The sequence below is a fragment of the Acanthochromis polyacanthus genome, chromosome 16 (assembly GCF_021347895.1).
Source record: "Acanthochromis polyacanthus isolate Apoly-LR-REF ecotype Palm Island chromosome 16, KAUST_Apoly_ChrSc, whole genome shotgun sequence".
Taxonomy (NCBI): domain Eukaryota; kingdom Metazoa; phylum Chordata; class Actinopteri; family Pomacentridae; genus Acanthochromis; species Acanthochromis polyacanthus.
This window is the reverse complement of record NC_067128.1, coordinates 21928476-21956168: the sequence shown is the minus strand read 5'-3', so window position 1 is coordinate 21956168 and position 27693 is coordinate 21928476. Positions and strand designations below refer to the sequence as shown.

General features: G+C 39.7%; 2 protein-coding genes and 1 long non-coding RNA gene across 8 annotated transcripts in view; 2 read left to right on the top strand and 1 right to left on the bottom strand.

Moving 5' to 3' along the window:
* sipa1l1 (signal-induced proliferation-associated 1 like 1) overlaps positions 1-5741 on the top strand; it is a 75114-nt gene extending 69373 nt beyond the window's left edge. For all 4 annotated transcript variants that reach the window (XM_051960897.1, XM_051960898.1, XM_051960895.1 and 1 more), the window contains 2 exons: positions 142-220; positions 1645-5741. In XM_051960897.1, coding sequence (XP_051816857.1) covers positions 142-220; positions 1645-1788 — 223 coding nt within the window. In that variant the 3' untranslated portion in view covers positions 1789-5741. The remainder of the gene's footprint in view (positions 1-141; positions 221-1644) is intronic.
* Positions 76-27454, bottom strand: LOC127537746 (uncharacterized). Of its 2 annotated transcripts, XR_007947566.1 has the most exons (4): positions 27204-27454; positions 11831-11922; positions 2959-3055; positions 76-211 (listed from the first exon to the last, which is right to left on the bottom strand). It is a non-coding gene; the product is annotated as an uncharacterized LOC127537746 (long non-coding RNA). The 2 variants fall into 2 exon arrangements; XR_007947565.1 differs by lacking the exon at positions 11831-11922 and having other exon boundaries at positions 27204-27444.
* The window catches only part of rgs6 (regulator of G protein signaling 6), a 174855-nt gene continuing 165410 nt past the window's right edge, over positions 18249-27693 (top strand). The window contains exon 1 of one of the 2 annotated variants that reach the window (XM_051960918.1): positions 18249-18359. The gene's annotated coding sequence lies outside the window, so the exon portion shown is untranslated. The other variant, XM_051960919.1, reaches the window with a different exon arrangement.

Here is a 27693-nt window from a genome sequence, read left to right as displayed (position 1 = left end):
AAATTCAAGAGAATCACTGGTGTAAACAGTGTTTACGAGTTTTGAGTTCAAGATTGAGAGTTTTTAAAAATAGTTGTCCACTCTATGACTGAAAGTATTGACAAGACCTACTTATTGGAAGTGATTCTTTTCGTTCCGCAGTGAGGGTCACATAGGACTGGAGAGGAAGGTGACTAAGCTAGAGGCCATGGTGAAGATGCTCCAGGAGGACCTGAAAAAGGTGAGACAGAACACACAATCATAACATATATGCATACATGTATATATACACACACGCACACACACACTTGGTTCCTGTTGATTTGCATGTAGTGTACAGAAACATTTGTCTGCATGTATACCACAGCATTATTTTCTGGTTCCTCTTTTCTGTTCACATGTCAGTAGGGATGAAAAATAAAGGAATGTGGCTGCTTTGCCTACAGTAGAACAGGGAGCAGGAGGTCTAAATAAATGTCTCGTCTGCAATAGAAAATACACAGTCAGCAGTTGAGCACTGCTACTGTTGTTTTGGGTGTGACTTGTTGACTGCTTACTCTGGTGTCACTGCAATCACTCAAACAATATTGCTGAAATCACGTGGAAGAAGACTAATGTTTGCTTTTTGTTTTTTTTACTATATTACTGAACATGGTTTTCCTGCTCACTCCACTCATTCCTAGTTCATATATACATTTTGAGTACTGCAATTGTGTCCTTAAAACCTCAAACAACTTAAAGGATGCAAGGTTGTTGTAACTAATCTACTGCACACACAGAACTTGAGCCAAGCAGACTCTTCAGTATCAGGCAATTTTGACAGATTTACTAAAAACATCTGAAAATAAAATGAGAACATGTGAAAATGTGCCTGAGGATTGGCAAAAAAAAAAAAACATACTAGCTACAGTTCTTAGATTTTATTTATTTTTTTATTTTTTTATTTTTAGGCAATAATGTTACATTTCATTGGTCCCAACATCTTTAATGGGAATTTTTGGTGATTTGCTTTGTTTGAATGTCTTTATATTTTGCGCTGCTGATTAGACAACGCAAGCCAAAAAAAGGCCTCACTTGGGGCACTGAGAAAGCTGTCATACAAATGTTTTACTGTTTGTCTGCAAGAGCCAAGTGTGTGCCAGCAAACATTCCTCATAATTTTATATTATCTGTCACCTTGCTCATAGTTGTGGAAGCCTAATAGGTCCCCTGCTGCTGTAGCTCTGTGTTCCTTTTGATGGTTTGACTTACTTTGAGCTGCTAGTTGCTGACTTTGTAGCCTACCTAATGAGTCTAACCCCTTAACAGTGGAAACATTTTCCCCTCTAAAACTGCAACAGTTTTGTGTGATTCATGTCTTCTGCAGTTCTTGATAAATTTTCAACTCTGTGAAATGTTAGAAAGCGTCATTTTTATTTTTTTAAACAGCAATAGATTTGTTTGACATTGAAAACACTAATATGCTTTATTTTCACCTCCTTCCACATTTGAGCCTATAGAGTGCAACCAACTGACAGCATGAAGCAACTCCCTCCGTTTCTTTTAGTGTTTTTTGGAACTGGCTAGTTTGACCATCAATATTCATGCTTTTAAGTCTTTGTCATCCATCATTTTTTTTCTGTGTCAAGTGCTTAGTGTCATCAAACCTTTCTCTATCTATTACAGGAGAGAGAAGAAAAGCTGCGGCTTCAGACTCAAATCAAGAGACTGTGGGAGGATAACCAGAGACTGCAGGAGGAGTCCCAAACCTCGGCTGCTAAGCTCAAGAAATTTACTGAGTGGGTCTTCAACACCATTGACATGAACTGACTCCCACCTGCACATTTTAACTCGCACACATACATACACAATACATCAGCACACAGTCTAGAGACATATACAGAGGAGGGTCGACACTAACAAGAAATTTGTGTAGAAAATGGAGACTTGTTAAACTTTCTTAGCCTCATGCTAAACTGGTCAACCATATTCCATTGGATTCAAACATGAGTAAGTAATACTGTCGACCAGGCTCAGCCTCCACAGACCCTCTGTTGAACTTCTGAGGATAAAACTGGATGTCACTCATGTAATCATAAAAGATTGACCTCTACTCTCCTGTGGGGCCGTGAGAGTCGTTGAATTGATCTTTTCCTCGTGACAAAGTCTTTTCTGCAAAATTGCCAACTAGGAGGAAGCTCCTCTCCCCCCTTCACTTTCTGAAGAAGTCAACTTTGCCTCTTGCAGTTATTCCAGAGGAGAACATAAATACTCCCCCTTCCTGCCATCTTTCCTCAGTGGATGTGCTTTTTTTGGGACTATGTTTGGTCTTTTGCGTTTCTTTATTGTTCGTTTTTCACCTACTTTTTTCAAATGATGCCCAGCTGCTCTGAAAGTCCTTTGTGCCAAATCAAAACTACTGCAGCAAGGGGCTGCTGAGACGCCCAGGAGACATAAAAGAAGAGATCTCTGAAATGCCACGCAAAGTCAGACAGGTACGCAGTCAAACCTAGTCCAGCCAGTATGCGTTTTGCTGGAACACAAGCAAACACACAATAAATCTGAAGCCACAGCACTAGAGGACAAAGGAGGTTTTTATTTTCTTCTCATTTAAATGGAGTAAAGAATTTCATCACCTGTGTTTTCTCTTCTCAAAAGCTGAAACCACTGAACAATCACCGTGGCTGTTTGACCCACAGCCACCAATATGGTTAAAACCTGGATTTGTTAAGTTTTTTTTCTTCTCCCCCCTTGTGTCTCAGATGTGGATTACAAGGTTCTTTCTACAGCACAAACCTTACAGAGGAGTATATTTAAAAGCCATTGGCAAGTGGTGCCATAGAACAGGACTGATCCAGAGTGCTTTGGTCTATCCTAATTTTATGTGTCTTATAAGCAATAGAAAGAAGTCAGGACTCTTGTCTTTCTAAAAAAAAAGGGGAAAGTTTTCTCTGGTAAGAAGCTTGAAGAGGGAGGAGATGATTTAGAGGGTAAACTTACCACAAGTCTCCGCTGCACAAGAGCCTGCATCCTTCTCCACTGCACATCATGCTGTGGTGAAAAAGGAGGGTGAGGACTCCGCTCATCATCCCACTGCCTGGAACACAGAGAGCCAGCTGAGAATACATGACAGAGACTTTTGCGCAAGGGAACAGTTGGAGAGTCTTTTTTTCTGATAGGTTAATTTATTTCCTTGTATTATAATTCCAATAAATAAGTTGTTCTATTCGTACAGTACAACTGACATCAGTGTTTAGTTCCTCAAAACAGTCACTAGCTATATTATTTAAATGGTTTTTGTTCTTAATTCTGGCTAAAGCCTGACTATATGCTTTTTATTATGTATTATGTTGTATTTTGTGGTGCCCAAGCCTGCTGTTGTGTTGCTTTCAGTGCCCTCTAGTGGTGACCAGTGGAAATGTCATGATTTGTAAATGTGCTGCCAGTCACTATGTATTTTTCCAATTCCTCTTCAGCAATCTGACAGACATAAAACGTGAGGCCACACAAACATACAGAACAGCAAGAATGATCAGAAGCCAGCTTTGAGAGACAATCAAAGATCGATTTTTGATAAAAAGGAGCAGATGTACCGTGTACTTGTATGTGTGTGTGAGTGGCTGTTGCCAGTTCATCGAACATCTCTAGTTTTCCTCAGGTTCAGCTTTTGTTGGGAACATTAGGATATTTTAACAAAAAAACAAAGCAGGTTCTTTAAAAACCAAACCCATGATAATGAGAGGGAGCTACAGTAACAGTGGCAGTGTGTTTGTTGTCATTGTGTGAATGTACATCAGTCTATCCAGCTGTGCCTACAGTCACTTATTTTGGTCATTTACTCCCAGGCAGAGCAGGGACGTGCCTTTGAAACAGCACCTGGGAAACAGATAAAAGGGAAAGGCTCTTCTTCATCCTGAAAGATAAGCACACCTGGTTCAGTAACATGCACACACTCACCTGACACACTTCTTTTTAATCAAGTTCATGCTCACAGTTGTTGACTCGGTTGCATTAATGTTTATTCCATGGAAACTGCTGCGAGGCCTCAGCCTTTCTCTTGTCCAGATGCATATTTTTACTGAATACAATCAGGCAGGCCAGCCTCTCGATGCAGGGACGAGAGTATGAGAAGTGAATGGAAATTGTTTGTGTGTGCGCCTTTGCTTTCATTTACATGCATATATATCAGAGGGAATGGCTGCTGTAATACAAGAATGCTTGAAGATGATTTTCCCCAAGTTACAATGCAACGTCCAACACAAGAAAACCACAGAGTTATTTTCTCAACCAGGTATTTGACATGACAACGACAAAGTGTTGGGGTTCATTTAGGTCACTTTAAAACTTTTATATGGGTGTAAGCCTTAATTCTATGTCTTTTGCTTTCCAAGCCTTTTGATGACAAAATAGTTCCAGGTTTTAAGTCACTTTAAATCAAATTTGCATTGTAAATTGAGGGAATTAATATCCTGCAGCATATGGCACAAATCACCCAGGTCTGAATGTAAAGATACGCCTAAAGCAATGTGATGTTTACTATAACATTTTCATTCAGCTCTGTGGTTGTGAAGAAAATTGAATGTAGTCTTCATGAAAGTATTGGTTCTGTTTTAAGAATCTCATCGGTTTGTTTCGATCGCAGTGACACCAACTGACAGTGTGTACCTGATTTGAGTGTTTTAACAGTTTTACAAGCTGGCCAGTTGTGAAAATTAGTCCAGTAGTCATCCAGTAATATGAAATCCTTCAAATATTCACAAAAGACGAGTCATCAATACACAAGTGTTCCAGATCCATGAAGTTTTGACTGTAAATTGTTAATTATAGACACTGGTTTCCTGTCCATAAGTAAGTTGATGCTTATCCAATGACTAAATTTCCTATGGCAATGTTTCATATTTTATTGTACATGGAAAGTGCTCTAGTTTTTGTATTTCGAATTAAGTATGAGCAGATGATAAAGAGTGTAGTGCAGATGTTTTGGTCACATCTTTCAAAGTGTTCATCAAGGTGGGTGTTAGATTCAGCTGCCAACTTTTCTTCAAAGACAGAAACACACGTATGCCAGTCCAGTCTTTCAGTTGTGAATGTTGCGTTATTTTACAGTGCATATAAGTTTTCTTTCCTTGGCTTTGTTTTGGTTGCTTGACCGAAGAAAATTGGAAATGGGAATGTTCAGATGTTCAAATGTTCCATTTTGTAATATCTTATTTTTGAGATCTTTTGCACAATGTTTTATATAAAGGATTGCATTTACAGGTTTGGGGTATAAGACAGGTGAATTGATCCTTTCCTGTGCAATCTTGTCTAGATATTGCTCCGTAGTTTTCCTGCCAGTGCAGCTCCTAACAAACACAGGAAGGTGCTTGACTTTATTCACTTCAAAAAATGTGAAGCCTATTTTTCCTTAAGCATCACTGATCAAACAAGAGCAGGCTGGATGGAGTTTGCACCGTAGGGATGCTGGTTTTCAGTCACGCACAGCTTGCGAGGTCAGTGATTGCAGCAAGGGCGGAAGGTTTCACAAAGCTCAGAGATGCAGCCTGCACTGCTGTGTCCTGATCAGTTTTATTTCCTCCTGTGGGAAGAGCAAACTAAACAGGAAGGTGATCAACTCTGACTAGAGATAAAGCTCACAATTTGAAGAGGACCATACGTTTTACAGAATTGAAAGTACTGTTTACATCCCAGATCCATTGTCTTTGTAAAATGTAAAGGTATGAAAAAGGAATTTGCAGTGATCACAGTATTAAAGTTTCTGAAATAAATAAATGCCATATTGAGTTGTGGTGCTGTCTTTGTGTTCCTGCATTGTACCATCTTAAATATGTGTATCTCTGGCTTGCTATTTAAAGAGTAAGACCATTTATCATAATGTTTTCCTCACTGGCTCAAACACTAATATCAGCTTACTTTGAGTCAGAGGGGAAGTGAATTTGTCTTTACAGTCTCCAGCATAGGTACTGTCTGATTGTATCTTGCAGTGAGTAACTACAGAGTGAGCAGAGGGTGAGGTTTGGATGTGACCTGTAGCTGCCTTCGGCTTCGGTTGTTCTCCACCATACTGATTCACCCGATTGCATTTTAACTGGTCTCTCAGCCAGAGCCAGAAACCGACTCACTTCTTTATTTCTTTTCTCATTATGCGGTAGCTGCTGCTCAAAGTGATGACAGGGAATGATGACATGACTCAACACAAAAATATTTTTAACGCTAAACTTTGTTGAAGAAACAGCGCTGTCCTGCTAATATTGGAGTCTACAGTAAATACACTCACTTAGAAATGTCCTTGTTTTTTTTTTTAATAAAACATTTTTTTCCAATGAAGATAACATTCAATCAATCAGAAATACAGTCTAGACATTGTTAATGTGGTAAATGACTATTCCAGCTGGAAACTGCTGATTTTTAATGAAATATCTACATAAGGATACAGAGGCCCGTTTCCAGCTATCGTCACTCTTGTGTTTAATGCTACATTATGTTAGCTAATGGTTGAGAAAGGCTAATTTATGATTCAAAAACCCTTGTGCAATTGTGCTTGCAGATGAATAAAAGTGAGTTTTCATGGAAAACATGAAATTGCCTGGGCGACCCTAAACTTTTGAATGGTAGTCTGAGTGCCTTCTGTGCTATATCAGTGAAATGTCTTCAGATTTAAATTGTTTGGCAGAAAAGGTTTATTCAAGTACGACAATGATCCAAAGTACACACTAGTGAAGTATGTCGCTGACTTGAATCCATATGAACATTTTGGGGGGGTATTTTAAAAAGAGAGAGCAACACAACCTCTTCAGCAAAGAACAGCTGAAAAAGAATCTGAAGAATGGAAAAACATGTCTGCAGAAATTTGTGCACACTGGTATCCTCCATGGGCTGCACAGTGGATTAGTGGTTAGCACTTTCGCCTTGCAGCAAGAAGATCCTGGTTCAAATCCCGGCCTGGGCCTGGGATTTTTCTGCATGGAGTCTCCATGTTTTCCCTGTCCCACAGTCCAAAAATATGCTGAGGTGAATTGGTTACTCTAAATTGTCACAGGGCTACATATATAGACAAACAATCACTCTCACATTCACACCTACAGGCAGACTGGCGACCTGTCCAGGGTGTCCCCTGCCTTTGCCCGAGTCAGCTGGGATAGGCTCCAGCACCCCCCGCGACCCTGGTGAGGATAAAGCGGTGTAAAGAGGATGGATGGATGGATGGTATCCTCCATGACAACGATTTCAGTCCGTCATGAAAAATAAAGTTGGCTATATAAAGTACAGAAAGAATAAGCTTTTATTGAAAGGTGTACTAACTTTTTTGCAGTTAGTTCCTACAGTGGGGCATGTATTTTATAATATATGATAATAAATGTAAACTGTGGCTTTGGTGGAGGAGTGGGTTGTCCACTGGTGGTTTGATCCCTGGCTGTTCTGTATGCTAGAGTGTCCTTGGGCTGAACTTGAAATTGCACTTGATGCTAGGTGTGTAAATGTGTATGTAAAAACATAAATGGGAAACATTGTAAAGCACTTTGTGTACCAGAGAGGTAGATGATTGGAAGAAGGCACTGTGGATGGACAAGTCCAAGTTTGAACTCTTGGGTCAGCATTGTCATGTTTGTGCCTGCAGAAAAGTTGGAGAATGTTGTGATGCTAGATGTATGGCACCCACAGGGAAACACAGTGGAGATTCCATTATGGTTTGGGGTTCCATTTGTGGATACAGCATTGACAAATTAGTTAAAATAGATGCTATCATGAACAAGAAGGTCTACCACAACATTTTGGTGCATCATGGAATCTCTTCTGGATTGAACCTGATTGGTTGTGGGTTCATAGACCAAGAAGACAATGACCCCCAAGCATACCTAAAAGACTGTTAAAGTACACAAAAACAATGGAAGCAAGAATACAGACTGTTATCAGGGCCAAAGGCGGTCATACAAAATATTTAAATCTTTGTTTATATGTGAAAATTGACGAGTTGTTTCAGTTTGTTATTTGCCTAATAAATAAGAATGCATTCTTTAGTTTAAAACAAGTTTTGAACAGATTTTGAAAATGTTTGTGTTTTCTCATGTTTATGACAAGTGGTCTAATAAAAAGATCGTACCACAGAAAAAAAGGATGAACTCTAATTATAATGGGGTTGCATCTTTATTGCAATTAAAGCTGTAAAGAAGAATGAACCATGTCTGGTTAACAGCAGCATGAGGCTATCTCCTGACTTGTTTTCTTGTGTCATGTACAGACCCTTAATGCATTTCTCCCACACACTCCAGCAGCCAGCCCACATAACCCCTTCATGTCACTGTACAAGTCTCAGCTCTTATCAAGCACTCAAGAAGAGAGACAGACAAAGTAGAGGTGTTTTGTTCTTCAGAGGCAGAGCTTTGTTGTTTTCTGTCATGCGAGATGCGAGCAGTCCCTCTGTGGTTTTAAAGCAGCCTGTGGATTTACCCAGTACCCGTCAGTCTACGTCACTCTCTGTGATGGCTGTGGATATTTAGCAGACTGTCTCACCCGCAAAAAAACATCTTTAACATCTGCACTATTTATATTCTGCATCTCAGGCATGCAGCAGTGGAACGCACTGATTAACAAAGCTAAACTGCCTTCTAAAGAACAAATTTGGAAACTCAAAATGTATTAATTAATGCTTTTTGTTCCAGCATTTTTAGTGCATATACTATACACGTAGACGTCACTTCCAATCCCACGTGTGCCTTATGTGGCTATAGCCAGGAGATTTCTTCACTTAAACAAAACACTAATGTAGCAATGGCATTCACCTCCTTAATAGCCAGGCATCTCATACTTCTTTTTCTGGAAAGAGCAGGCACCTCCCATTATCACTAGATGGATTAGAGACACCATGCGTTTTCTAAAACTTGGAAAAATAGAATACACCCTGAAGGACTCATTTTCAGTAAGACTTTGACCAACTTTTTAGACTATGACAATAGCTTACAAGTCCCACTGAACAGAGATGAATAAATAATAGTTAAGTAGAAGTAGGATGGATGAGTGCTGTTACTTTGCATGAGCATAGAGTCAGTTAAGACGCTTTTCCTGTTGGATTAGACACCCTCAGATGCCTGTGGAGGTTTTCCAGGCACAACTGGAAGGAGACCCTGGGGCAGACCCACAACACACTGGGAGATTATATATCCCATCTGGCCTTAAAATGCCCTGGAATCTCCTAGAGGGAGCTCAAGGACACAGCCAGGGAGGAGTTCATCTTGCCTACTTTTCTCAATCTGCTGCCTCTCTGGTCCAGACCCAAATAAGCCTTCAACCAATACCTGAATAAATTCTGAGTGCTTTTAGAAGTTATTTAAATGCTTTCATGTTCAGCAAGTGGCTTTTTGAAACAGTGTCAAGTGTCTTTGTTCTGGACAGAGCCACATTGCTAAATCACATTTGTGTTGTTGTAACTCTTGGTCGAGTGGAAACAATTTACTCTTCAGAATTATATCACCATGTGGCTCATACATGTTGATGAAGTATAAATCTGTTCAACTGACTTCAATCAAAAAGTCCTAATTCTTCTTGCTATGTCATCTTGACGGGAACTCAGGAGCACTTTGATACAGTGTTCTCTGATTAGCAGTTAAATAAGCCAACATTAAAACTACTGATAGGTCCAAAGCCCTGAACATCTTGTTTTAGTTAAATCTATCAAAGGTTGATGTTCGGCAGCAAGTGAACACTTAGTTCTTGAAGTTGTGTTGTAGAAGCAAAAGACAATGGTCAGTGTGAGGATCTGACCCAGACCATGGAGCAAAAGAAGTGGGTGGCCTGATCTGATAAATCGTGTTTTATTTTCCATCATATGGTACAGCTGGGTGCGTGTCTATCATATGTCTGAGGAAGAGAAGGCAGCAGGATGCACTATGGGGAGAAGCTGGTGAAAACATTGCAATGATCTGTTGGAAAACCTTTACCCTGATGGTGACTCCTCGTCCAGCAGGATAATACTCCCTGTCACTGCAAAAATCATTCAGGAAACATTTTAGAAACATAACAGAGATGTCAATTTTTAATGGAATATCTACATAGGGGTACAAAGGCCCATTTCCAGCAACCATCACTCCTGTGTTCTAATGCTACATTGTGTTAGTTAATGGTGTTGGGCTAACTGATGATTAGAAAACCCTTGTGCAATTATGTTAGCAAAGGAATAGAAGTGTGAGTTTTCATGGAAAATATGAAATTGAATTGGTGACCCCAAACTTTTGAATGGTAGTGTAAGTAAAACTGAATTGAAATGAATTGAAACTAAAACAACCTTTCTCATGTTCTTTTTGGCCATTGATCTTCCTGTATCCTTTTTCAAGTTTGTGAAGTCTCACAATAAGCTTTTCCAGTTCCTCTCATAATTCTTCTGCATGCTGAAACACGATACAGACATGGAGAAAGACACAGTCCAAAGGTCCAAAAACTGAAAATGTTTGGTGTCCATAGCTCATATTTTAGCAATGTTCATGCAGTTATACTTACTGGAAGTTGTAAGTGTAGTTTTTAGTGAGTTTTTACTTTGAGGTCAGTATTTTCACCAGTCTTTCTAAAGTATTTGTTTTGATTGCCAGGAATGAGAGTAAATACTCTACTGTTCAGCTTAGGAAAAATACGATTATTAAGAAGTGATAGAATTTTAATTCATTCGACATTTAGTGATATTACACAGTGGTGAACTCACTTCTGCTGTGTACTGTAACATAAGGTCTTGATTGGGGATGTCCCGGTCTTGTTTTTTTGCTCCCAATACGGGTCAGTTAGTGTTTGAGAATTTTCCTTGATAGTACACACTTCAAGTATGTTAACTAGAGAAGCCCTCAGAGAGCGCAGTACTCCGCGAAGGTTGTTCATTCCCCCAAATGGCATTGTCAGAAATTAAGCTTTTTTCTATTTCTTTTTTTTATAAATGCAGAATTTGTTTCTTAGTTACTGATGATCCAAAATCATGGCAACATAGAATGTGGCCATTTAATATAGATGTACTCACAAACAAAATGACCCTGCACTGAGCACAGGCGTGTATTATGTATGTGTATGTTGTATGCATATCAAATCATGTGACCTAAATATGTAATGAGTGGCGGGAATTAATGGGACTCGGAAACATCCCCACAATTTAATAAATTGTTCCTTGTATCATTTCCAACTAATAAGTCTCGATAAATCCGCAGTGGTCAATTTGTAGTAGGATCACAATCATGTGATCATCAGCAGGCAGCTGATGTAGCATTCACTTGTTGTCATAGTTGCAGTGATGCCGTGCTGCTATCTTGTAATGATACAGAAATCTTTAACAAATCCTTAGATCCAGACTATAAGCCGCATCATTGCTAAAATCTAATCACTTGGTCCTGGTGTCATTTCTGACCTTCCCTCAAAATTTCATCCAAATTCATTAATCTGTTTTTGAGCAATGTTGCTAACAGACAAACAGACAGACAAACCAACGGCAATCGTCATATAACTCTGCTGTTTTTCTTGGCGAAGCAATAAATTTGCTCTATGTTTTAATATTGTTTTGTGCTTTATACAGTCAGATGCTCATCTCTTCAGTTGGGACAGTGACTGCTAATAAAAAGATACACATTTTGAGTTACACTCACAGTCCTCTAGCCTACTTTGGTTGATTCTCAAAATACTTCATTTTATGTTTAGAGCTAGAATTAAGTTTAGTGTGGATCCTAGCAACTAACAGCTGCATCAAGATGTGTGTTTGTGCGTGTGTGTGTCAAGAGACATGTATGGTAGCGATAAAAGAGAACCAAATATGGGGCATTCCTCACACAGACACTTGCAAAATTACATACACACATGCATACACACACACACACACACACATATACACACACCAGTACACACTTACATTCCAGTGGGATCTTCTCTTCCTGTTTACTGATGCTCAATAATTCAGTTGGTCCAGAGTGGAGGCTATAGTTTCCACCCATGAGTGCGTATCTGCATGAACAGAGTGGTCCATTAGTATCAATGTTGTTTTTGATGACAGTTACCTTGTAAGTGCATGTATTGATTTGTGAGCTTATTGACGTCATATTTCCATTTGCACAGTAAACAACAGATGAAAGTGAGAAAGCAAGACGAGACAAGCGACTTGCTTTTGAAGTATGCTGTCCCTCCACTCCCTGTCCCAGTAACAGCTCAATGAATTAGGGCACCAAATATTTTTAGTTGCTTCCACCAGCAGGGAGAAACTGCTGCCTGAATCACAGTAAACATGCTGTCTGTTGACACGTTTACTGTGAGACTGGTTGCACACAAACACAAACACGGGCACCCACGCATGCACGCACGCACGCACGCACACACACACACACACACACACACACACACACACACACACACACACACACACACAGACACACACAGACACACACAGAAAAATAGTAATAACCTTTGCTTACTTGAGTAAGCATCAAGTTTCCCCTCTTATCCTATCATTGCATCAGACACTTTGATGTGCCTCAGTGCTTGGCCAAAAGGCCCCACCAGCTAAGAGTTTATCTGCTGGGCTTACTGCTCCGTGGTTTAGAGCTGTTAGCCCTGCACAAGTTCAAGATGAGAAATTAGAAGAGATTGCATTCAGAGAGGAAGAAGAGGGAAGGTAAGTGCTAGGAAGGTTTCAGAACTTTTCACATCTAGCAGATATAAAGCATGTAGATGCATTTCTCTCAGCAAAAATATCTACAGTACTATTAGTCTATTATGCATTTGAGACACTTAAGCACAAAAGCACAGAAGCTGAGAAACAATATGAATATATTCATCCTGGTATCACAAGATTATGCATTATCTCTCAGGATAACAAAGTTATTGTCTCATAAAAAAAAGTTAATTTTGTTATCTCAGCAAAACCATCTTTTTTTTCCTTGAGGTAATTAATGAATTAATTTTGTTTTCCTGATAACTCCAGAGCATGTTGTTGTATGCTTTAAAACTAAATATTGCAAGAATAAGTTTTTCATTCTGGACTGCAATCAACTTATTAGTTGGCTGATATTGTCTATCACAGTTATATCAGTACTGGCATATATTCTGCCTGATGTGAACAAAACACTTCTTGTTCACGAAAACAAAGTGCAGACAATGATGCATAGTCTCTCGCTCCATTTTCTACAAATGGTAACAAATTTTTACCATTGTATACAAAATTGTCATTACTGTCTGTAGTACATGCAGCAGAGTATATGTTCCAGTTGAGCATTTGGTAGTGCAGAGCTACGCAGTGTCTCCATTGTAGTTAACCATTTTGTGAAATACACTACTGGAGAATTAGGAAACAATATTCCCATTGTTTTCCACTTGCAATATACTACAGCACACAACGAAAGTGAGTACACCGTTGTCAAATGAATCTAAACTACAACTATTACAGTAATTGCATTACTTTTAAGTTGAACAGTAACAACATTCGCTTCTATGTCAAAGTAGTTTGGATTTACAGTGAGGTTTATGTTGTTTTAAGGATGCAAACTGAGAGTATGTCGACCAGTATTTTAGTACATCCACGGACATTCAGGGTGTCTTCTATAAACGTCTTCTCCTCAGCACCTTTTCCACTCATACAGCTTCATACCATCACACTCCCACCTCTGTGCTTCACTCTCAGGACTATGCATTCACCATGGTATCCTGATCAGGTTCACTGAAAACATGCTGAATATCATCTAAGCCGAATAAATATATTATAATCTCATCCGACCAAAGAATATGGTTCCACAATACATCAGGTTTCTTCACAAGGCATTTTGTAAAGATTAACCTTGGATTTTTTGTGCCAAAGAGAAGGGAAATGTTTTTCTCTCAATGATGCCATCTATAAAGGTTCAAATTATGCAGTGTTCCTTATACCATCTGAGCTGTGACAGAAATTCTGATTTCCAGAGATAACTCCTGTGCCAAGTTGTTTGTCTATTTATTTAAGCTCGATTGTGAAAGTAGCCCCCTGTTGTGGGGTCATTTTAAGAGGACGGCCATTGTGGTACTAATGTATTTGTTTTTGACCATTTATAAGAGAAAATACACCATTGTTCAAAATAGAAATAATTAGAAATAATCTAATTTCATTAGATTTTGGCGGTGATGCAGATTATAGACTGGATCCATGGATTTGTTAACGATTTTGGTATCATTGTGAGATGCAACATCACTGTAGCTATGACTACAAGTGAACGCTACATCAGCTGCCTACTAACGATCACGATTGCCATCCTACTACAAATCGACTGCCGCAAACTTATTGGGACTTATCCATGGGAAGTGATACAAGGAACAACTGATTAAATTGTGGGGGTGTTTCTGAGTCCCATCAATTCCCGCTACATATTTAAGTCACGTGTTTTGGTATCCGTACACAACGTGCACACATGCATAACATACACCCCTGTGCTTAGTGCAATGTTATTTTGTTTCTGGGTACATCTGTATAAAATGGTCACATTCTATATTGCCATGATTTCTGATCATCAGTAACTAATAAAAAATCAAATTCTGCATGTCTAAAAAAATAAATGTTGCATTTCTGACCATGCCATATGAGGGAATGAACAACCCTGGTGGAGTACTGCACTCTCTGAGTGCTTTTCTAGTTTTATAAAGTACTTGAATTCACCCCATTATTTACACAGATTAACAGGGCCAGAGTTTACTAAATAGCAGCCAAATGAAAATCCTGCTAGATGAGCCATAGACATGTACCTTGATACTGGTGGCAGGGTGATGGAGGAAATAAGCTGTGATGACAGGTCAGACAGAAATGTGTACGATGGTTGAAATGTTTTTTGGCTAAGAAGACCAGTGTTCAAAGTGTTCGATAAGTGTTCAAAGTTCAAATATTATCAGTGAATTGTAATTAGGAATCACAGAGTGATGATGAAATAGCATGAAAATTTCCTTTCTGCTTGAACTTGTGCTAAAAACTTCATTTGGAAAACATTCAGAATTCCAATCCACTGACAATGTACAAAGAAAATGGTCTTTCTGGCAGTATTAAATCATCCATTTACATGATTTGTTGAAGTCCACTGGGGCTCTTTAATCCATCCTTAAATGTTGTTGATGCGCTTACCTTCCATTTCCATGTGGAGCCACTAGAGTGTTAAGTTGTTGATTAATGCTTGTAAGATTATGCAAATGCTGTACAAAGGAAATACTAAACTCAAGGTATATGCTTTGGTAAAAAAATAAAAATAAAAGACAAAAAAATATGCTGCTGCACAATTCTCAATATTCACTTTTCATCACCATAGGCTGAGAAAGTACAGACAGTCTGATGCTGCCTGTGTTGTTATAACTGAACATGGGAGCTTTTCTCTAGGCAGACAGACAAGATGAGAGTTTTAATAATAAAAATCTGTACTATCTGTAACCCTGACAAAGGCTGCTATCAAAGAGAAAATACAGTTAGTAATACAGCGTTTGCCTCAGGGCTGCTAGGAAAATCAGACACCAGCATTTAATAAAAATGACTAATCTAACGAGCAGTAGGAACCATTCCATCTCAACTCCTAAATATCCTGAGGCAAGGGCCAAAACATGATGAAATAATATAGTTAGTTCATTTTCTGTAAGCTCAGCCAATGTTTGGTGAAGGGAGAAAAGAGATAAGTAACATTACAAATTGAACACCTGAGAATGATATTTTAACAGAAGGGAACACAGTGACAAAGGTCATAGAAAGCACTTCAACACACTCAAACTCTTCTGGTGGCTTCATTGCCTGAGCAGCAGGTTTATGGTTGAAGCTTTGTCAAATAAATTCAGTAAACTTCAGAAAACAGTTCAGGTCAGCTCATAGGCTTAATTTAGCAGAGATGAAAAAGTGTGCTTTCGCTATGTTTTCAGAATCCAATCCTGCTGTAATACACAAAAACAGCTGGAAGCAGAATTATACAAAACCACACCACTGGTACCAAAGTAATATTGCAGTGCTATCAGGAGTTTTGGTTTGTGACACCATGAAATAATGAAGATCCATTCATCCATTATCTACACACCACATAATCCTCATTAGGGTCGCGGGGGGCTGGAGTCTATCCCAGCTGACTTAGAGTGAAGGCAGGAGACACCCTGGACAGGTCACCAGTCTATCACAGGGCTACATATAGAAACAAACATTCACATTCACACCTACAGACAATTTAGAATCATCAGTTTACCGCAGCATGTTTTTGGACTGTGGGAGGGAGCCAGAGAAAACTCACACATGCACAGGGAGAACACACAGGACGTGAACCAGGGATATTCTAGCTGCAAGGCGAAAGTGCTAACCACTAACCCACTGTGCAGCCCCCATAATGAAGATCATGAAAGTAGAAGTACACTGTATAAGTATTACAAGACAGCAAAACCTTTGCAAAATCTTCAACTCTTATGCTGTGACTACTTAGACCTAATTTAAATACAAGAAGACAAGATCTAGAAAAATAAGAATTTATGATCTACAGAAATATGCAATTATGGCACAATCAATAGATAATCAGTTATAATATAGAAAGAAACCAAACAAATTATAGTCCCTTTAAACAGCTCTTTGGCAACAGTGGGAAGAAAACTTTATTTATTCTTTAGCAAGAATAAACTAGAAAAGCACAGAGAGTGCTGTACTCCACCAAGGCTGATAATTCCTTATATCATTTAGAGCAGATAAGTACCAATAAGTCCTCAGCGGTCGATTTGTAGTAGGATGGCAATTATGCGGTTATCAGCAGGCTGCTGACAAAGTGTTCACTTGTAGTCATAGTTACAGTGATGCCATGCTGTTATCAATGATACAGAAATTGTGGATCCAGACTATATAGCGCATCACTGTCAAAATCTAATCAATTGGTCCTTGTGTCATTTTCGACCTTCCCTGAAAATTTCATCCAAATCCGTTCAATCGGTGTTGCTAACAGACAGACAGACAAACGCTGATCATCACATAACTCCGTCATGTTCCTTGACAGACTAACAAGAATAGCTGAGAGGAACAACACATTAGAGAACAATCCAATCTAGGGTTGTTAATGAGGACAGTGACTGCAGATCAGTAACTTGCAGCTCCACAACTTGAACACCTGCAGAGAAAACAATACACAAACTACAGGAGAAAGAAGACACAAAGTTAGTGACATGCAGTGGCGATACAAAAATGTATTGATGGTGAACGAAAACAGAGAAACGAAGAGATGCTCAGTGCATCATGGGATGTCCCCACCTGAACAGCAATAATTATAAGCTTATGCATACATTCATCTCTGTCACACACATGTTCTTATGTGGACTTTTCTTTACTACTCTGCCAGGAAGGCAGAGCCTCGTTGGAGTTATGTGACGGTCGATGTTGGTTTGTCTGTCTGTCTCTCTGTTAGCAACATTACTTAAAAACAAATTAATGGATTTGGATGAAATTTTCAGGGAAGTTCAGAATGTCAAACTGACTAATAGGAACTCTTGTCTCGTCCACCAGCGTTGGCCCCGCCCATTCGGTTCAGTCAGATTCGCAAGCAAAACTTTAGAATTCACAACCAAAACTTTTGAACTCACAAGCAAAACTTTTGAACTTGCAAGCAAAAAATATTAGTTTTGATTAAAGTTAAGTCAATATGTTCTCAAATTATTATATTTTCATTTGCAACCTGTTCTGTTTTGATCTCAAAAAAAATTTTTTTGGTCTCAGATCTATTCTATTTGATTGATCTTTTATTTTATGATTGCAACTATGTTTTTTGCACTCAACTCTCTTTTTTGGTTGCAAAACCTTTTTGATTGATTGAATAATAAAGAAACAAAATTCTCTCCATAACCGAACTTTAACCATAACCATGATCTCAACATTTCTAATTTCAAGCCAAGCAAAAAAAAAAATCAGAAAGCAACTTCAAATTTCAATGGTTTACCAGCTTTAAGGGACCCACTTGAAATGGCAGGTGTGTAAATGACTGTATGAACAACCTGCTTTTGGAGGATTCTTTTGTAAGTCTATATAGACATCCGTATGTTAAATCTGTGCATGTATTTTGATTTTTGTTGTAGAACATGTTGAACTCACGTAAGTATGTGAGTTCAACATGTAATGCATTTAATAGTACTATTAAATTCACTGGACTTTGGGGACCTAAACAGACTGTGACCAGGTGAGTCCGCCTAATGTGACTGTGTGAGTTCTGTCTTCACAGTGCCACTAACGCCAGAACATCCACATCCACAAATCTGGAGGCAGTGCTTGTATGAGAAACCTGCAGCTGATTCTCTCTCTCTCTCTCCCCCCCCCCTTCTCTCTCTCTCTCTCTCTCTCTCTCTCTCTCTCTCTCTCTCTCTCAGAGCGCGGTGGATTGTTGGGTCGATCAATCCTCTTCTTAGCTCCGGAGCTTCAAGCGTGAGACAAACCAGCAGAGGTAAGGAGGCGGGATGGAGGGGCAAGAGACGGGCTGCTAGAGGGAGGGATCGGCCGTGATTGTATGGAGTATCCGACCTAAACAATTAAACAAGACTGAATTGTTGCTGCACAGTGCGCCTAAACGCGTCTTGGTGTCTCTTCCCAGAATGAAGCGCTCAGGTTGGTTTCAGTACTCTATATTTCGTATGTGTGCGCGCACCGCGGAGGATGATCCCACTGATTGGCGGGACCTCAGCTGGCCAGTGAAGTGACACTCCAAGTACACAAGCGTACCTTTGAAAGAAATTCGTGTGTGTTAATGCGTGCTGGTCTTCGGCGCAGGAGCACATATGTGTGAGAGACTGAGAGGTGTGGTGTGTACACTGCTTCTGTCTTCACTGACAGTGAGTGTGTCAGGGAGCATAGATGAGGCTGCTGGCTCTGTCCTGAGAGGATCCACACACCACAGACAGCCGTGAAAGAGAGATCTGTCAGTGTTCTTATGTATCATTCGCATCACACCTGAACTCTCCAAACTTATATTGTGTTTGAAATTGGAACCTCACTGTTGGGTCAGGCAGCATACTGATGTCTCACGTTGTGACAGTATTTGTGTGGGATCAGATGATATTGGACAGTAAAATGTGGCTGTCATGCCTTGGTGTGCCTGATTAGACTTGGACTTTCTAGCCTGATTTCTGTACTTTTGGTCTGGGTTGGTCTTTCACGTTCTGGGCTTGGACAGTCTGATTCACTGGATGTAGTCCTGTGGTGTAAGCCTGCAATTTCTGCTGTGCATTTCAAGTGTCTTTCTACTCCCTTATAACGACCTGTGTGTTACTGTTTTGAAAACCTCCTTCACTACCTCCAAGCAGCAACCTACAATGAAAATGACTAATTTTGCTCAAAATTGATATTGTGGGCTGTACAGTGACTGGGTGGTTAGCACAGTCACCTTGGAGCTAGAAGATCTGGACCCCCCGGGCAGGGCCTGAGATCTTTCTGCATGGAGTTTGCATGTTCTCAATGCATACGTGGGCTTCCTCCCACAGTCCAAAAACATGATGAGGTTAACTGCTAATTCTAAATTGTCCGTAGGTGGGAATGTGAGTGTGATTGTTTGTTTCTATATGTAGTTCTGTGATAGGCTGGTGACCTGTTGTCCAGGGTGTCCCCTGCCTTCACCCTAAGTCAGATGGGATAGACTCAAACCCCCCCACGACTCTAATCAAGCAGTGTATAGATAATAGATGGATGGATGGATTTAGACTGTGCATTAAAGCAGGCCTGCTTGGTTCTTTTGATGAAAGATTTCAGCTTCTTGCATGCAAACATTCCACCAGACTGTCCCCATATTTCTTGTTTTGCAGGGGCACATCACTAAACCATGGGCTTCGCACTGGCCAGGACAGCCTGATTATTTGTCAGCTCTGACACAATGGTGTGGAGATAGATCTGCCTAGACAAGACTGGCCTTTGGAACTAAGTTCAATTCAGTTCAATTCAACTTTATTTATATAGCACCAATTACAGGTCAAAGTATGTCAAGACGCTTTACAGAAGCCATATGCCTGAACCCTCAGAGCAAGCCCTAAGACGACAGTGGCTAGAAAAAACTCCCTTTTAATGGGAAGAAACCTTGAGCAGAACTCGGCTCTCTATAAGGGGGGACCCATCTGCCTGCTGGCCGGGGGGTCGAGAGGGACAGAAGAGGTAGAGAGGTAGAGAAGGAGATGGGAAGAAGGAAAGGGAGATGGAGGGTGAGCGGGAGGGTTGGGAGAAGAGGAGGGTGGGGAACAAGGAACATAGTTCTACTCACAGCTATAGTGGGCGGAAATCTGTAAAGGGCAAATAAAACAAAAAACAAAAACAGCCTTCTTCTCATTAGATTACCTTAGACATATGCACGTGCTGCACATGAACACACAAAGCAAGCTCTGGAACTTAGTAACTACTTGACACAGATAGCTATATGAATTTACCTACGAGTCTGTCATTTCAGTCATTCTAACTGTGATTGCAATCCTTGTGCCATTATCTTGTGGAAATCTGAGAGTTACCATTCTGCTTTTTGTGCAAACTTCTGGCCCTGTGAAGCCATTAGAGATGACAGCAGCTTCCCTGTCAAGAAGAACAGCAAGCTTGGGCAACGACTTGAGTCTGAACAATCACACAGTTTCTCCATCTCTGAAACACATCACTGATATTCACATGTTTTTTGTTGCGTTTATTGCCAGACTCTTTATGATGAGATTGGACAGTTGTTCGCTGTGCTGGAATAGCAACTTTTACAGCAAGGTTTTCTGTTATATAATCAGACATCCTCCATCTGAAGTCAACAGTTTAGGCAAGACACCTTCCTATTTAAATGTGACTGTGTCACTGTGGAATGCCCAGACAAATGTTTATTTGTGTGTGTTTTGGCGTCAAAGCACTTGAAAGAAATGCATAGATCCCTGACCATATCCCCATCCAGCACCACTGGGCCAAACTGAGGCAATTGTGCTTGCTTGGCTTTTAGCACCCAGTACCGGTAGCTGATCTCTATAAAACTCTGGGGGCTGACTGTGCCAAAATTTTTAAAGCCCAGCTTCTTATATTTTTTGGAAAGTCAAAAAGCAAAAAAGTGGAGCTCTGTGACTGCACCATATTATGTCCGTAGTTTTGGACCAAGATGTTCACAGTTTACATTTTATGCCAAGGTACTCACATACTTTTTGTTCCACGTGTAAAAAGATTTTGTATTTGTGAAACCTCCAGTCACAGATTATTTGATTGTTATTGACACCGGGACTTCTTTACAGCGTGAAAAGAGTTCAGGTTTTCCAGTATATTGATCTTTAAGAGCAAGATAATCCATTTATCTTTAGTTATCCAATATATCTTTGATTTCATCTGGTGAATAATATAGTTAGTTTACTTTATTTATTCAGGTTTCTTCACAGCAAATCGTGAACATAGTTTAAATCTGATAAATTACACAAAATCAGTGGAGCACATCAAAGTTATGAATTTATTCAAGTGCTCATTTTATTGCAGAACCTTTATCATCATGCTTCTGCATAAAGATGGCTTCTGTGTTGATAGTGTGTTTGATTTATAGCTGTCTCTCAGTGTAAAAAGGCCAGACATCCAGTCTTGCCTGGAGCGTGGTGGTGATGGGTGGGTGATGAGGAAACAGTTGGGTGTGCGCTGCTGTGGAGGGTCCAGAGGGAAAACAATAGCACAGACTTTAGAAATCTCACGCTGCATCCTGTCCCTGTCATCACAGCATGTGTTGAGAAATGAAGGTCAGATAAAGAAGTGTTCACCTCCAAATGTACACATACAGCAGAATAAATGTCTCGTTTTTCACTTTATTTACCGACGCTTGTCATCTGTTTTTTGATACAGTGTAATGAAGCAATCTCCATTGTTATTCCACCAAGGAATGCGGTGGAATTATGTGATGATTGGTGTTGGTTTGTCTGTTCTTCTGTCTGTTTGTCTGTTAGCAACATTACTCAAAATGGACTAATGGATTTAGATTAAGTTTTCAGGGAAGGTCAGAAATGACACAAGGTCACTTGATTAGATTTTGGCTGTGATACAGATTATAGTCTGGATCCATGGATTTGTTAAAGATTTCTGAATCATTGCAAGATAGTAGCACAGCGTCACTGTAACTATGGAAACAAGTGAACGCTACGTCGACTGCCTGCTGATGATCAAATCGACTGGTGCAGACTTATCGGGACTTTTTCATTGGAAATGATACAAGGAAAAAGTAATTAAATTGTGTGGGTGTTTCCGAGGCCCATCAATTCTTGCCGCCCGCTACATATTTAGGTCACGCGATTCAGTATCTGTACCTAATGTACACAGGCATAACATACACCCTGTGCTCAGTGCAAAGGCATTTTGTTTGTGGGTACATCTGTATCAAATGGCCACATTCTATTTTGCCGCAATTTCTGATCATCAGTAACTAAGAAACAAATTTCTAAAAAAAAAAAAAAATCCTGGATTTCTGACAATACCACATGGAGGAATGGACAGCCTTGGTGGAGTATTGCGCTCTCTGAGTGCTTTTCCATACCAGCTAAATTTCAGCTCATATATATATATATATATATGCACACACGTATATATTTATGTGTATATCTATATCCATATCTATATTGTTATTTTAGTGGAGATAGAGACAGGAAATGTGGGGAGAAGAGTGGAGGAAGGACCTACGGCAAACAGGTATGCTTATGTGACTATAGCCCCTGTTGATGGGTCGCCCGTTCAACCAGTTGAGCTCCATAAGTTTTGACTGATTCATTCCACAGTGTACATTGTCCTGTAATCCTCTCTGTGTGTTTCTATGACAGTGCTTGATTTAATGTAAGTGTGTGCACTCAGCAGTTCTTACCAGTTTTAAAAGCTGAAGTGTTATAGTGTCTGAGCTGAACACTGGTAAATCCATCCATCCATTCTCTATACACCGCTTTATCCTCACTGGGGTCGCGGGGGGTGCTGGAGTCTTTCCCAGCTGACTCGGGCGAAGGCAGGGGACACCCTGGACAGGTCGCCAGTCTGTCGTAGGGCTACATATATAGACAAACAATCACACTCACATTCACACCTACGGGCATTTTAGAGTTATCAATTAACCTCAGCATATTTTTGGACTGTGGGAGGAAGCCGGAGTACCCGGAGAAAACCCACGCATGCACAGGGAGAACATGCAAACTACACTGGGAAATGCATCAACTAAAATAATTGTCCTAGTTAGTCTTTTGCATTTCAAAATAATAAATGTAATGACAGTAAAAATGAACTTTAAAGTTAAAAAACCTGAATGTCACATGTGTGTGGAACATGTGCTTTATCGTAGCTACCATTAGCACTGAACAAAGAAAAGAGTGACACCTAGACACGGAGGAGAGTCAACATAGTGATTGAAAGTACATAAACGCCACAAAAATTAGGATTTTTTTTTTTTTTTTACTGAATGACAAAGGAAAACAAAAATATGCTGACAGACACTATTATACAATAGACCCTCAGGTCCAGTAGAGGATATTGTATCAGTGTCACATTTTACTTCTCCTTCACATGAACTAAACAGGTTTTTTCTATACACCATATGTACAAGATACAGCCATGGCCATAAGTTTGGACAGTACCATGACGCTTGTGAATCTTAGAAAATACCACAAAATTGCCACTTACAATACAGTACACAACTCCTGAGAACTATATTAAGTTTCATATTTTAAAAAAAACATCAAAAGAGTTTGGTGTCATTTTGTTATTCTTACCAAATTCGGTTGTGAAAGTACTGCATTTTTTTTTTGTTATTTTCTTCTAATATTATGTTTTGGGAACAAAGTTGTTCCAATTGTTGGAATTTATTGATAATATTATATCCCTTGTTGATTTGTTGACTAATTAAACTGGTGCTGTCAAAAAATATTAGTTATGTTCTGTAATAGACATCAAAACAGACATAGTAAGTCATGCTGTGTCCAAACTTATGGCCATGGCTGTAGATGTAGCATCCAACTATAAAAGGGAAAGCCAGAAAGAATGCCTTAAACCTGCATTCTTTTTGTCAGCCAGCAGGGGAGACTCCTCTGGTTGCAAAACCATGTACAATTGTATGGATGTTTATGAAAAAAATTACTCTTTTTCGCATTTGATTTATTTCCTCAGTAAATATTTTCCTAATGAATCTAAGTTTCAAGACATTCTCAATACAGCCTGATGTTTATTGTGTAAATTATAGTCCTGTTTAGAGTAAAATAGACAATGAAGTGTCCTAAGGCTTTCCAGTCAGATCTGCTCCTCACTGGTTGCATCTGATTTCAAAAGACCACCATATCAACAGCCTAACTCTCAACTCGAGGCTCTTAACAACCATCCACAAACAAGTGGATGACATGTCTTTTTATGCACAGTCCATAAGAAACAACAAATAGCCTCTGTACATTTTAATCTAAGCTTGATAAATTACTGTTCTACAAACCTTCTCAAAACTATAAAAACCTCTGATGATAACCATAACCTCCTAACCTAATCATAACTGTTTCTTAGTGTGCTGACTTGTCAACTACTGATTTAGCTAAATTTGCAAAAATAATAATTAAAATGTAAATTGTCTTCTCCAGGACCAGGTGGGATGGCCCAGCCTACTTTATTCACAGAATGGCACAGGCAGAGTCACAATGCTTCCAATTTATGCTTCCTCTGACGGGTTCATACATGTTTGTGCTTTTCACACTTAGATGAGACAAAACATGACACTGATACATGGTATCCTCTTGCAACCCGTCTCCCAAAAAGGTTTTTTTATACAACAAAGCAGCATTTTCATTTGCGTTTTGAAAGAACTGAAATTTGAAACAAATGTATATTCTCATCAAAAAGTTGAGGATACAGTACAAAAACGTTCCAGCTTGAAAGAGCTACAAAGTCCATGCGAGGAGGTAGTGGAGGAGGATGGAGACATTGGTCAGTGACAGACTTTAACCTGGGGTGTTTCTGTGTGGGACCATTTTTCTGGGATTTAAGTTTGGTTTTCAGTAACTGTTTGATTAGGTTTGGGTACAAAAAAAACTTGGTCAGGCTTTGAAAAATCTCATGGATTGAATTCAAATACAACCTTTCACAACATGTTTGAAGCTTCTCCTCTGTTTTCTTGGTTGCCAGGGTGATGAGTCCCACATTTTCTAAGATATGATTGGTTAGCTTAAGAGGAGTGACACTAACATGACAACAAAAGCACTCAGAGTGCAGTACTCCGCCAAGGCTTCTCAATGATATGATTTCAGACGGATGAAATCTTTAAACAATTCGTGGTCTGCAGCAGTCGATTTACAGTAGGAACGCAATCATATGATCATCAGCAGGCCACTGACGTAGTGTTCACTTGTTGTCATAGCTATATTAAATTATATAATACGGAGATCCTTAACAAATCCATGGATCCAGGCTATAAGCCGCACCACTGCCAAAATCTAATCACATGGCTCTTGTGTCATTTCTGACCTTCCCTGAAAATTTTATCTAAGTCCATTAGTCCGTTTTTGAGTAATGTTGCTGACAAACAGATAGACAGACAGACAAACCAACGCTGATCGTCTCATAACTCTGCCATGTTCCTTGGCGGAATAAAAAAACCTATTGGTTTAAAACATAGTTGTGATATGCCACAAGCAAATACAATGCAGCAGAAAATAAACTTTCCTCAAAAGGGAACTGAAAATGTGGTTTAGTTGTAGAGACACATCATTCTTGGGAGACAGCACTGCCTCTAGGAGGCTGGTGGGTCTATTACATGCTTTTCCATGACATCTAATTGCGAGAAACATACTGAAGCCTTAACACAGAGCGACAGAAATTAGTTAGATGTCATACAATTATGAAGCCACTTTTAGATTTTAAATTCTTCTGTCTCATTCTGTCAGATGAGTCATGCATGGTCCTTTTCCTTCTTATTTCTGTGTTATACCTTCTATTTCCTCACACTCATCTAATTTGCGCTGTACAGATTTGGTTTTACATCTAATGTGCATTACATTTCACTCTCAAAGTGACCACACATGACACCAGAAAATCTTTACAGCAATTAGTCGAACTAAAACACCTCAATTTGTGAGAGTGACATGCCCACCTGAATCTCTAAATCACTGTGTGATCCACACTGATCAGATTAGAGTATTCAACCTGAACCTTTCATTTATATGCAAAATCAAGACTGAGCTCAGAGCAAACGTTGGAGGTATTGATCCTAGCCTATAGGATTACATGTGGTTGCAGGGGCAGGATGCAGCAATAGGAGTGTGAACTTGAGCATTATCGGAGAACAAATTAGGCATTTCTAGTCACTGCAGGTTTGGAATGCCAGATGGTACGCATCTAATAGAGACAGCAGGTTGAAAGGCATTGACTCAGAAGTGCATTTAATTCTTTTCTGATTTGCAGCTACAAACAAATGCTGCATGTTCCTAGTTCCAGATGAAGCACTCCTTTGACACTCCAGCAGACACATACAATTTGTATGTTCTCTCACAAATTCAAACACACACAAACAGCTGGCTGATGAGCTTATTGATCTAAAGAGCCAGTTGACATGGAGCGAAATGCTTGTGCCAATAGCAAACACACATACACACACAGAATTGTAATTCCACTCCACTTCAGAGGTCATTACAATGACTTGTATTAATTTCCTGGAGCCTGACTCCAATCATAACCACTATGCAACCATCCTCTAACTTCCACCTTAAAATGTGTGATTTATGTTATTGAGACTTGCTATTTGTCCCCAAATGAAAGATGGTGCCCCACAATGTGACTATGCAAACAGATTCACGTGCCCACAACATGGATACTACAAGTAAACACACATACTAACATCAGAATGATATTTATTGTTTCATCAAACCCTTAAAACAAATCAGTAAACAGTAAATGTATTGCCTGGAAAATCCAGACTGACTTTATTTATGTATTAATATAAATACAAATAAAGGCAGTCTGGCATTGCGATGATACAAGATGATTTCAAAAAGGAGGGGCTAACGAATGCAGCTTGAACGAGAAAGAACCAATCAGCGTAACACGGATGTGACGCACAAACAAATCGACCTTGTAGTCCATGTAGTCCAAACAACAATGGCATGCAGCCGAGAAAGCGTCGCAGTGAATGATTACTGCCATTTTTGTCACAAAAATCTGCGAATACATGGGGTACTCTCAAGTACAACACTTATTTTTGAAAAGGCTACGCAACAAAAGACTCCTTCCGAACGATTAGCGGTGTTAGGAATAACTTTAAATCAGAGCCAAACCAATTCGGTATGTGTAAAAGTTGCTTAAATTTACTCACACGTTTGGAACGGGATTTTCCTCTGTACAAACAATGGCAAGAAGGCGAAAGTAACGAGCCATCCACTGCCTCCTCATCGTCGGAAACATTAAGTGAAAAGAGGCAACGACTGACGCCATCCAAAACGCCAAGAGACCACAAAAACATTCGCTTTGGCCCCCCTCCTCTCTCGTCTTCTTGTTTTACGGCGGTGGCCCCCCTCCTCCTCCTCCGGCATCATCTTTATGGGTAATCCAGGCGCTGAAGATGATGCAGCATTAACTCCCGCCTCCAGGGGAGGCGGGAGTTAATGCCTCCCGTGCTATGATTGGTCGTACCAAACTGGACTGGGAGGGAAACGCGATTCAATTTGCACAATGCCAAACTGACTCTCCTGTATCTCCTAACATGGAGATAGGAGATTACATGGAGATTCAGTTTGGATTTTCCAAGCTAGTAAATGTAACAGGCAGATTCTAATTAGCCCAGCTACTCACTATGGGGTTTGTCG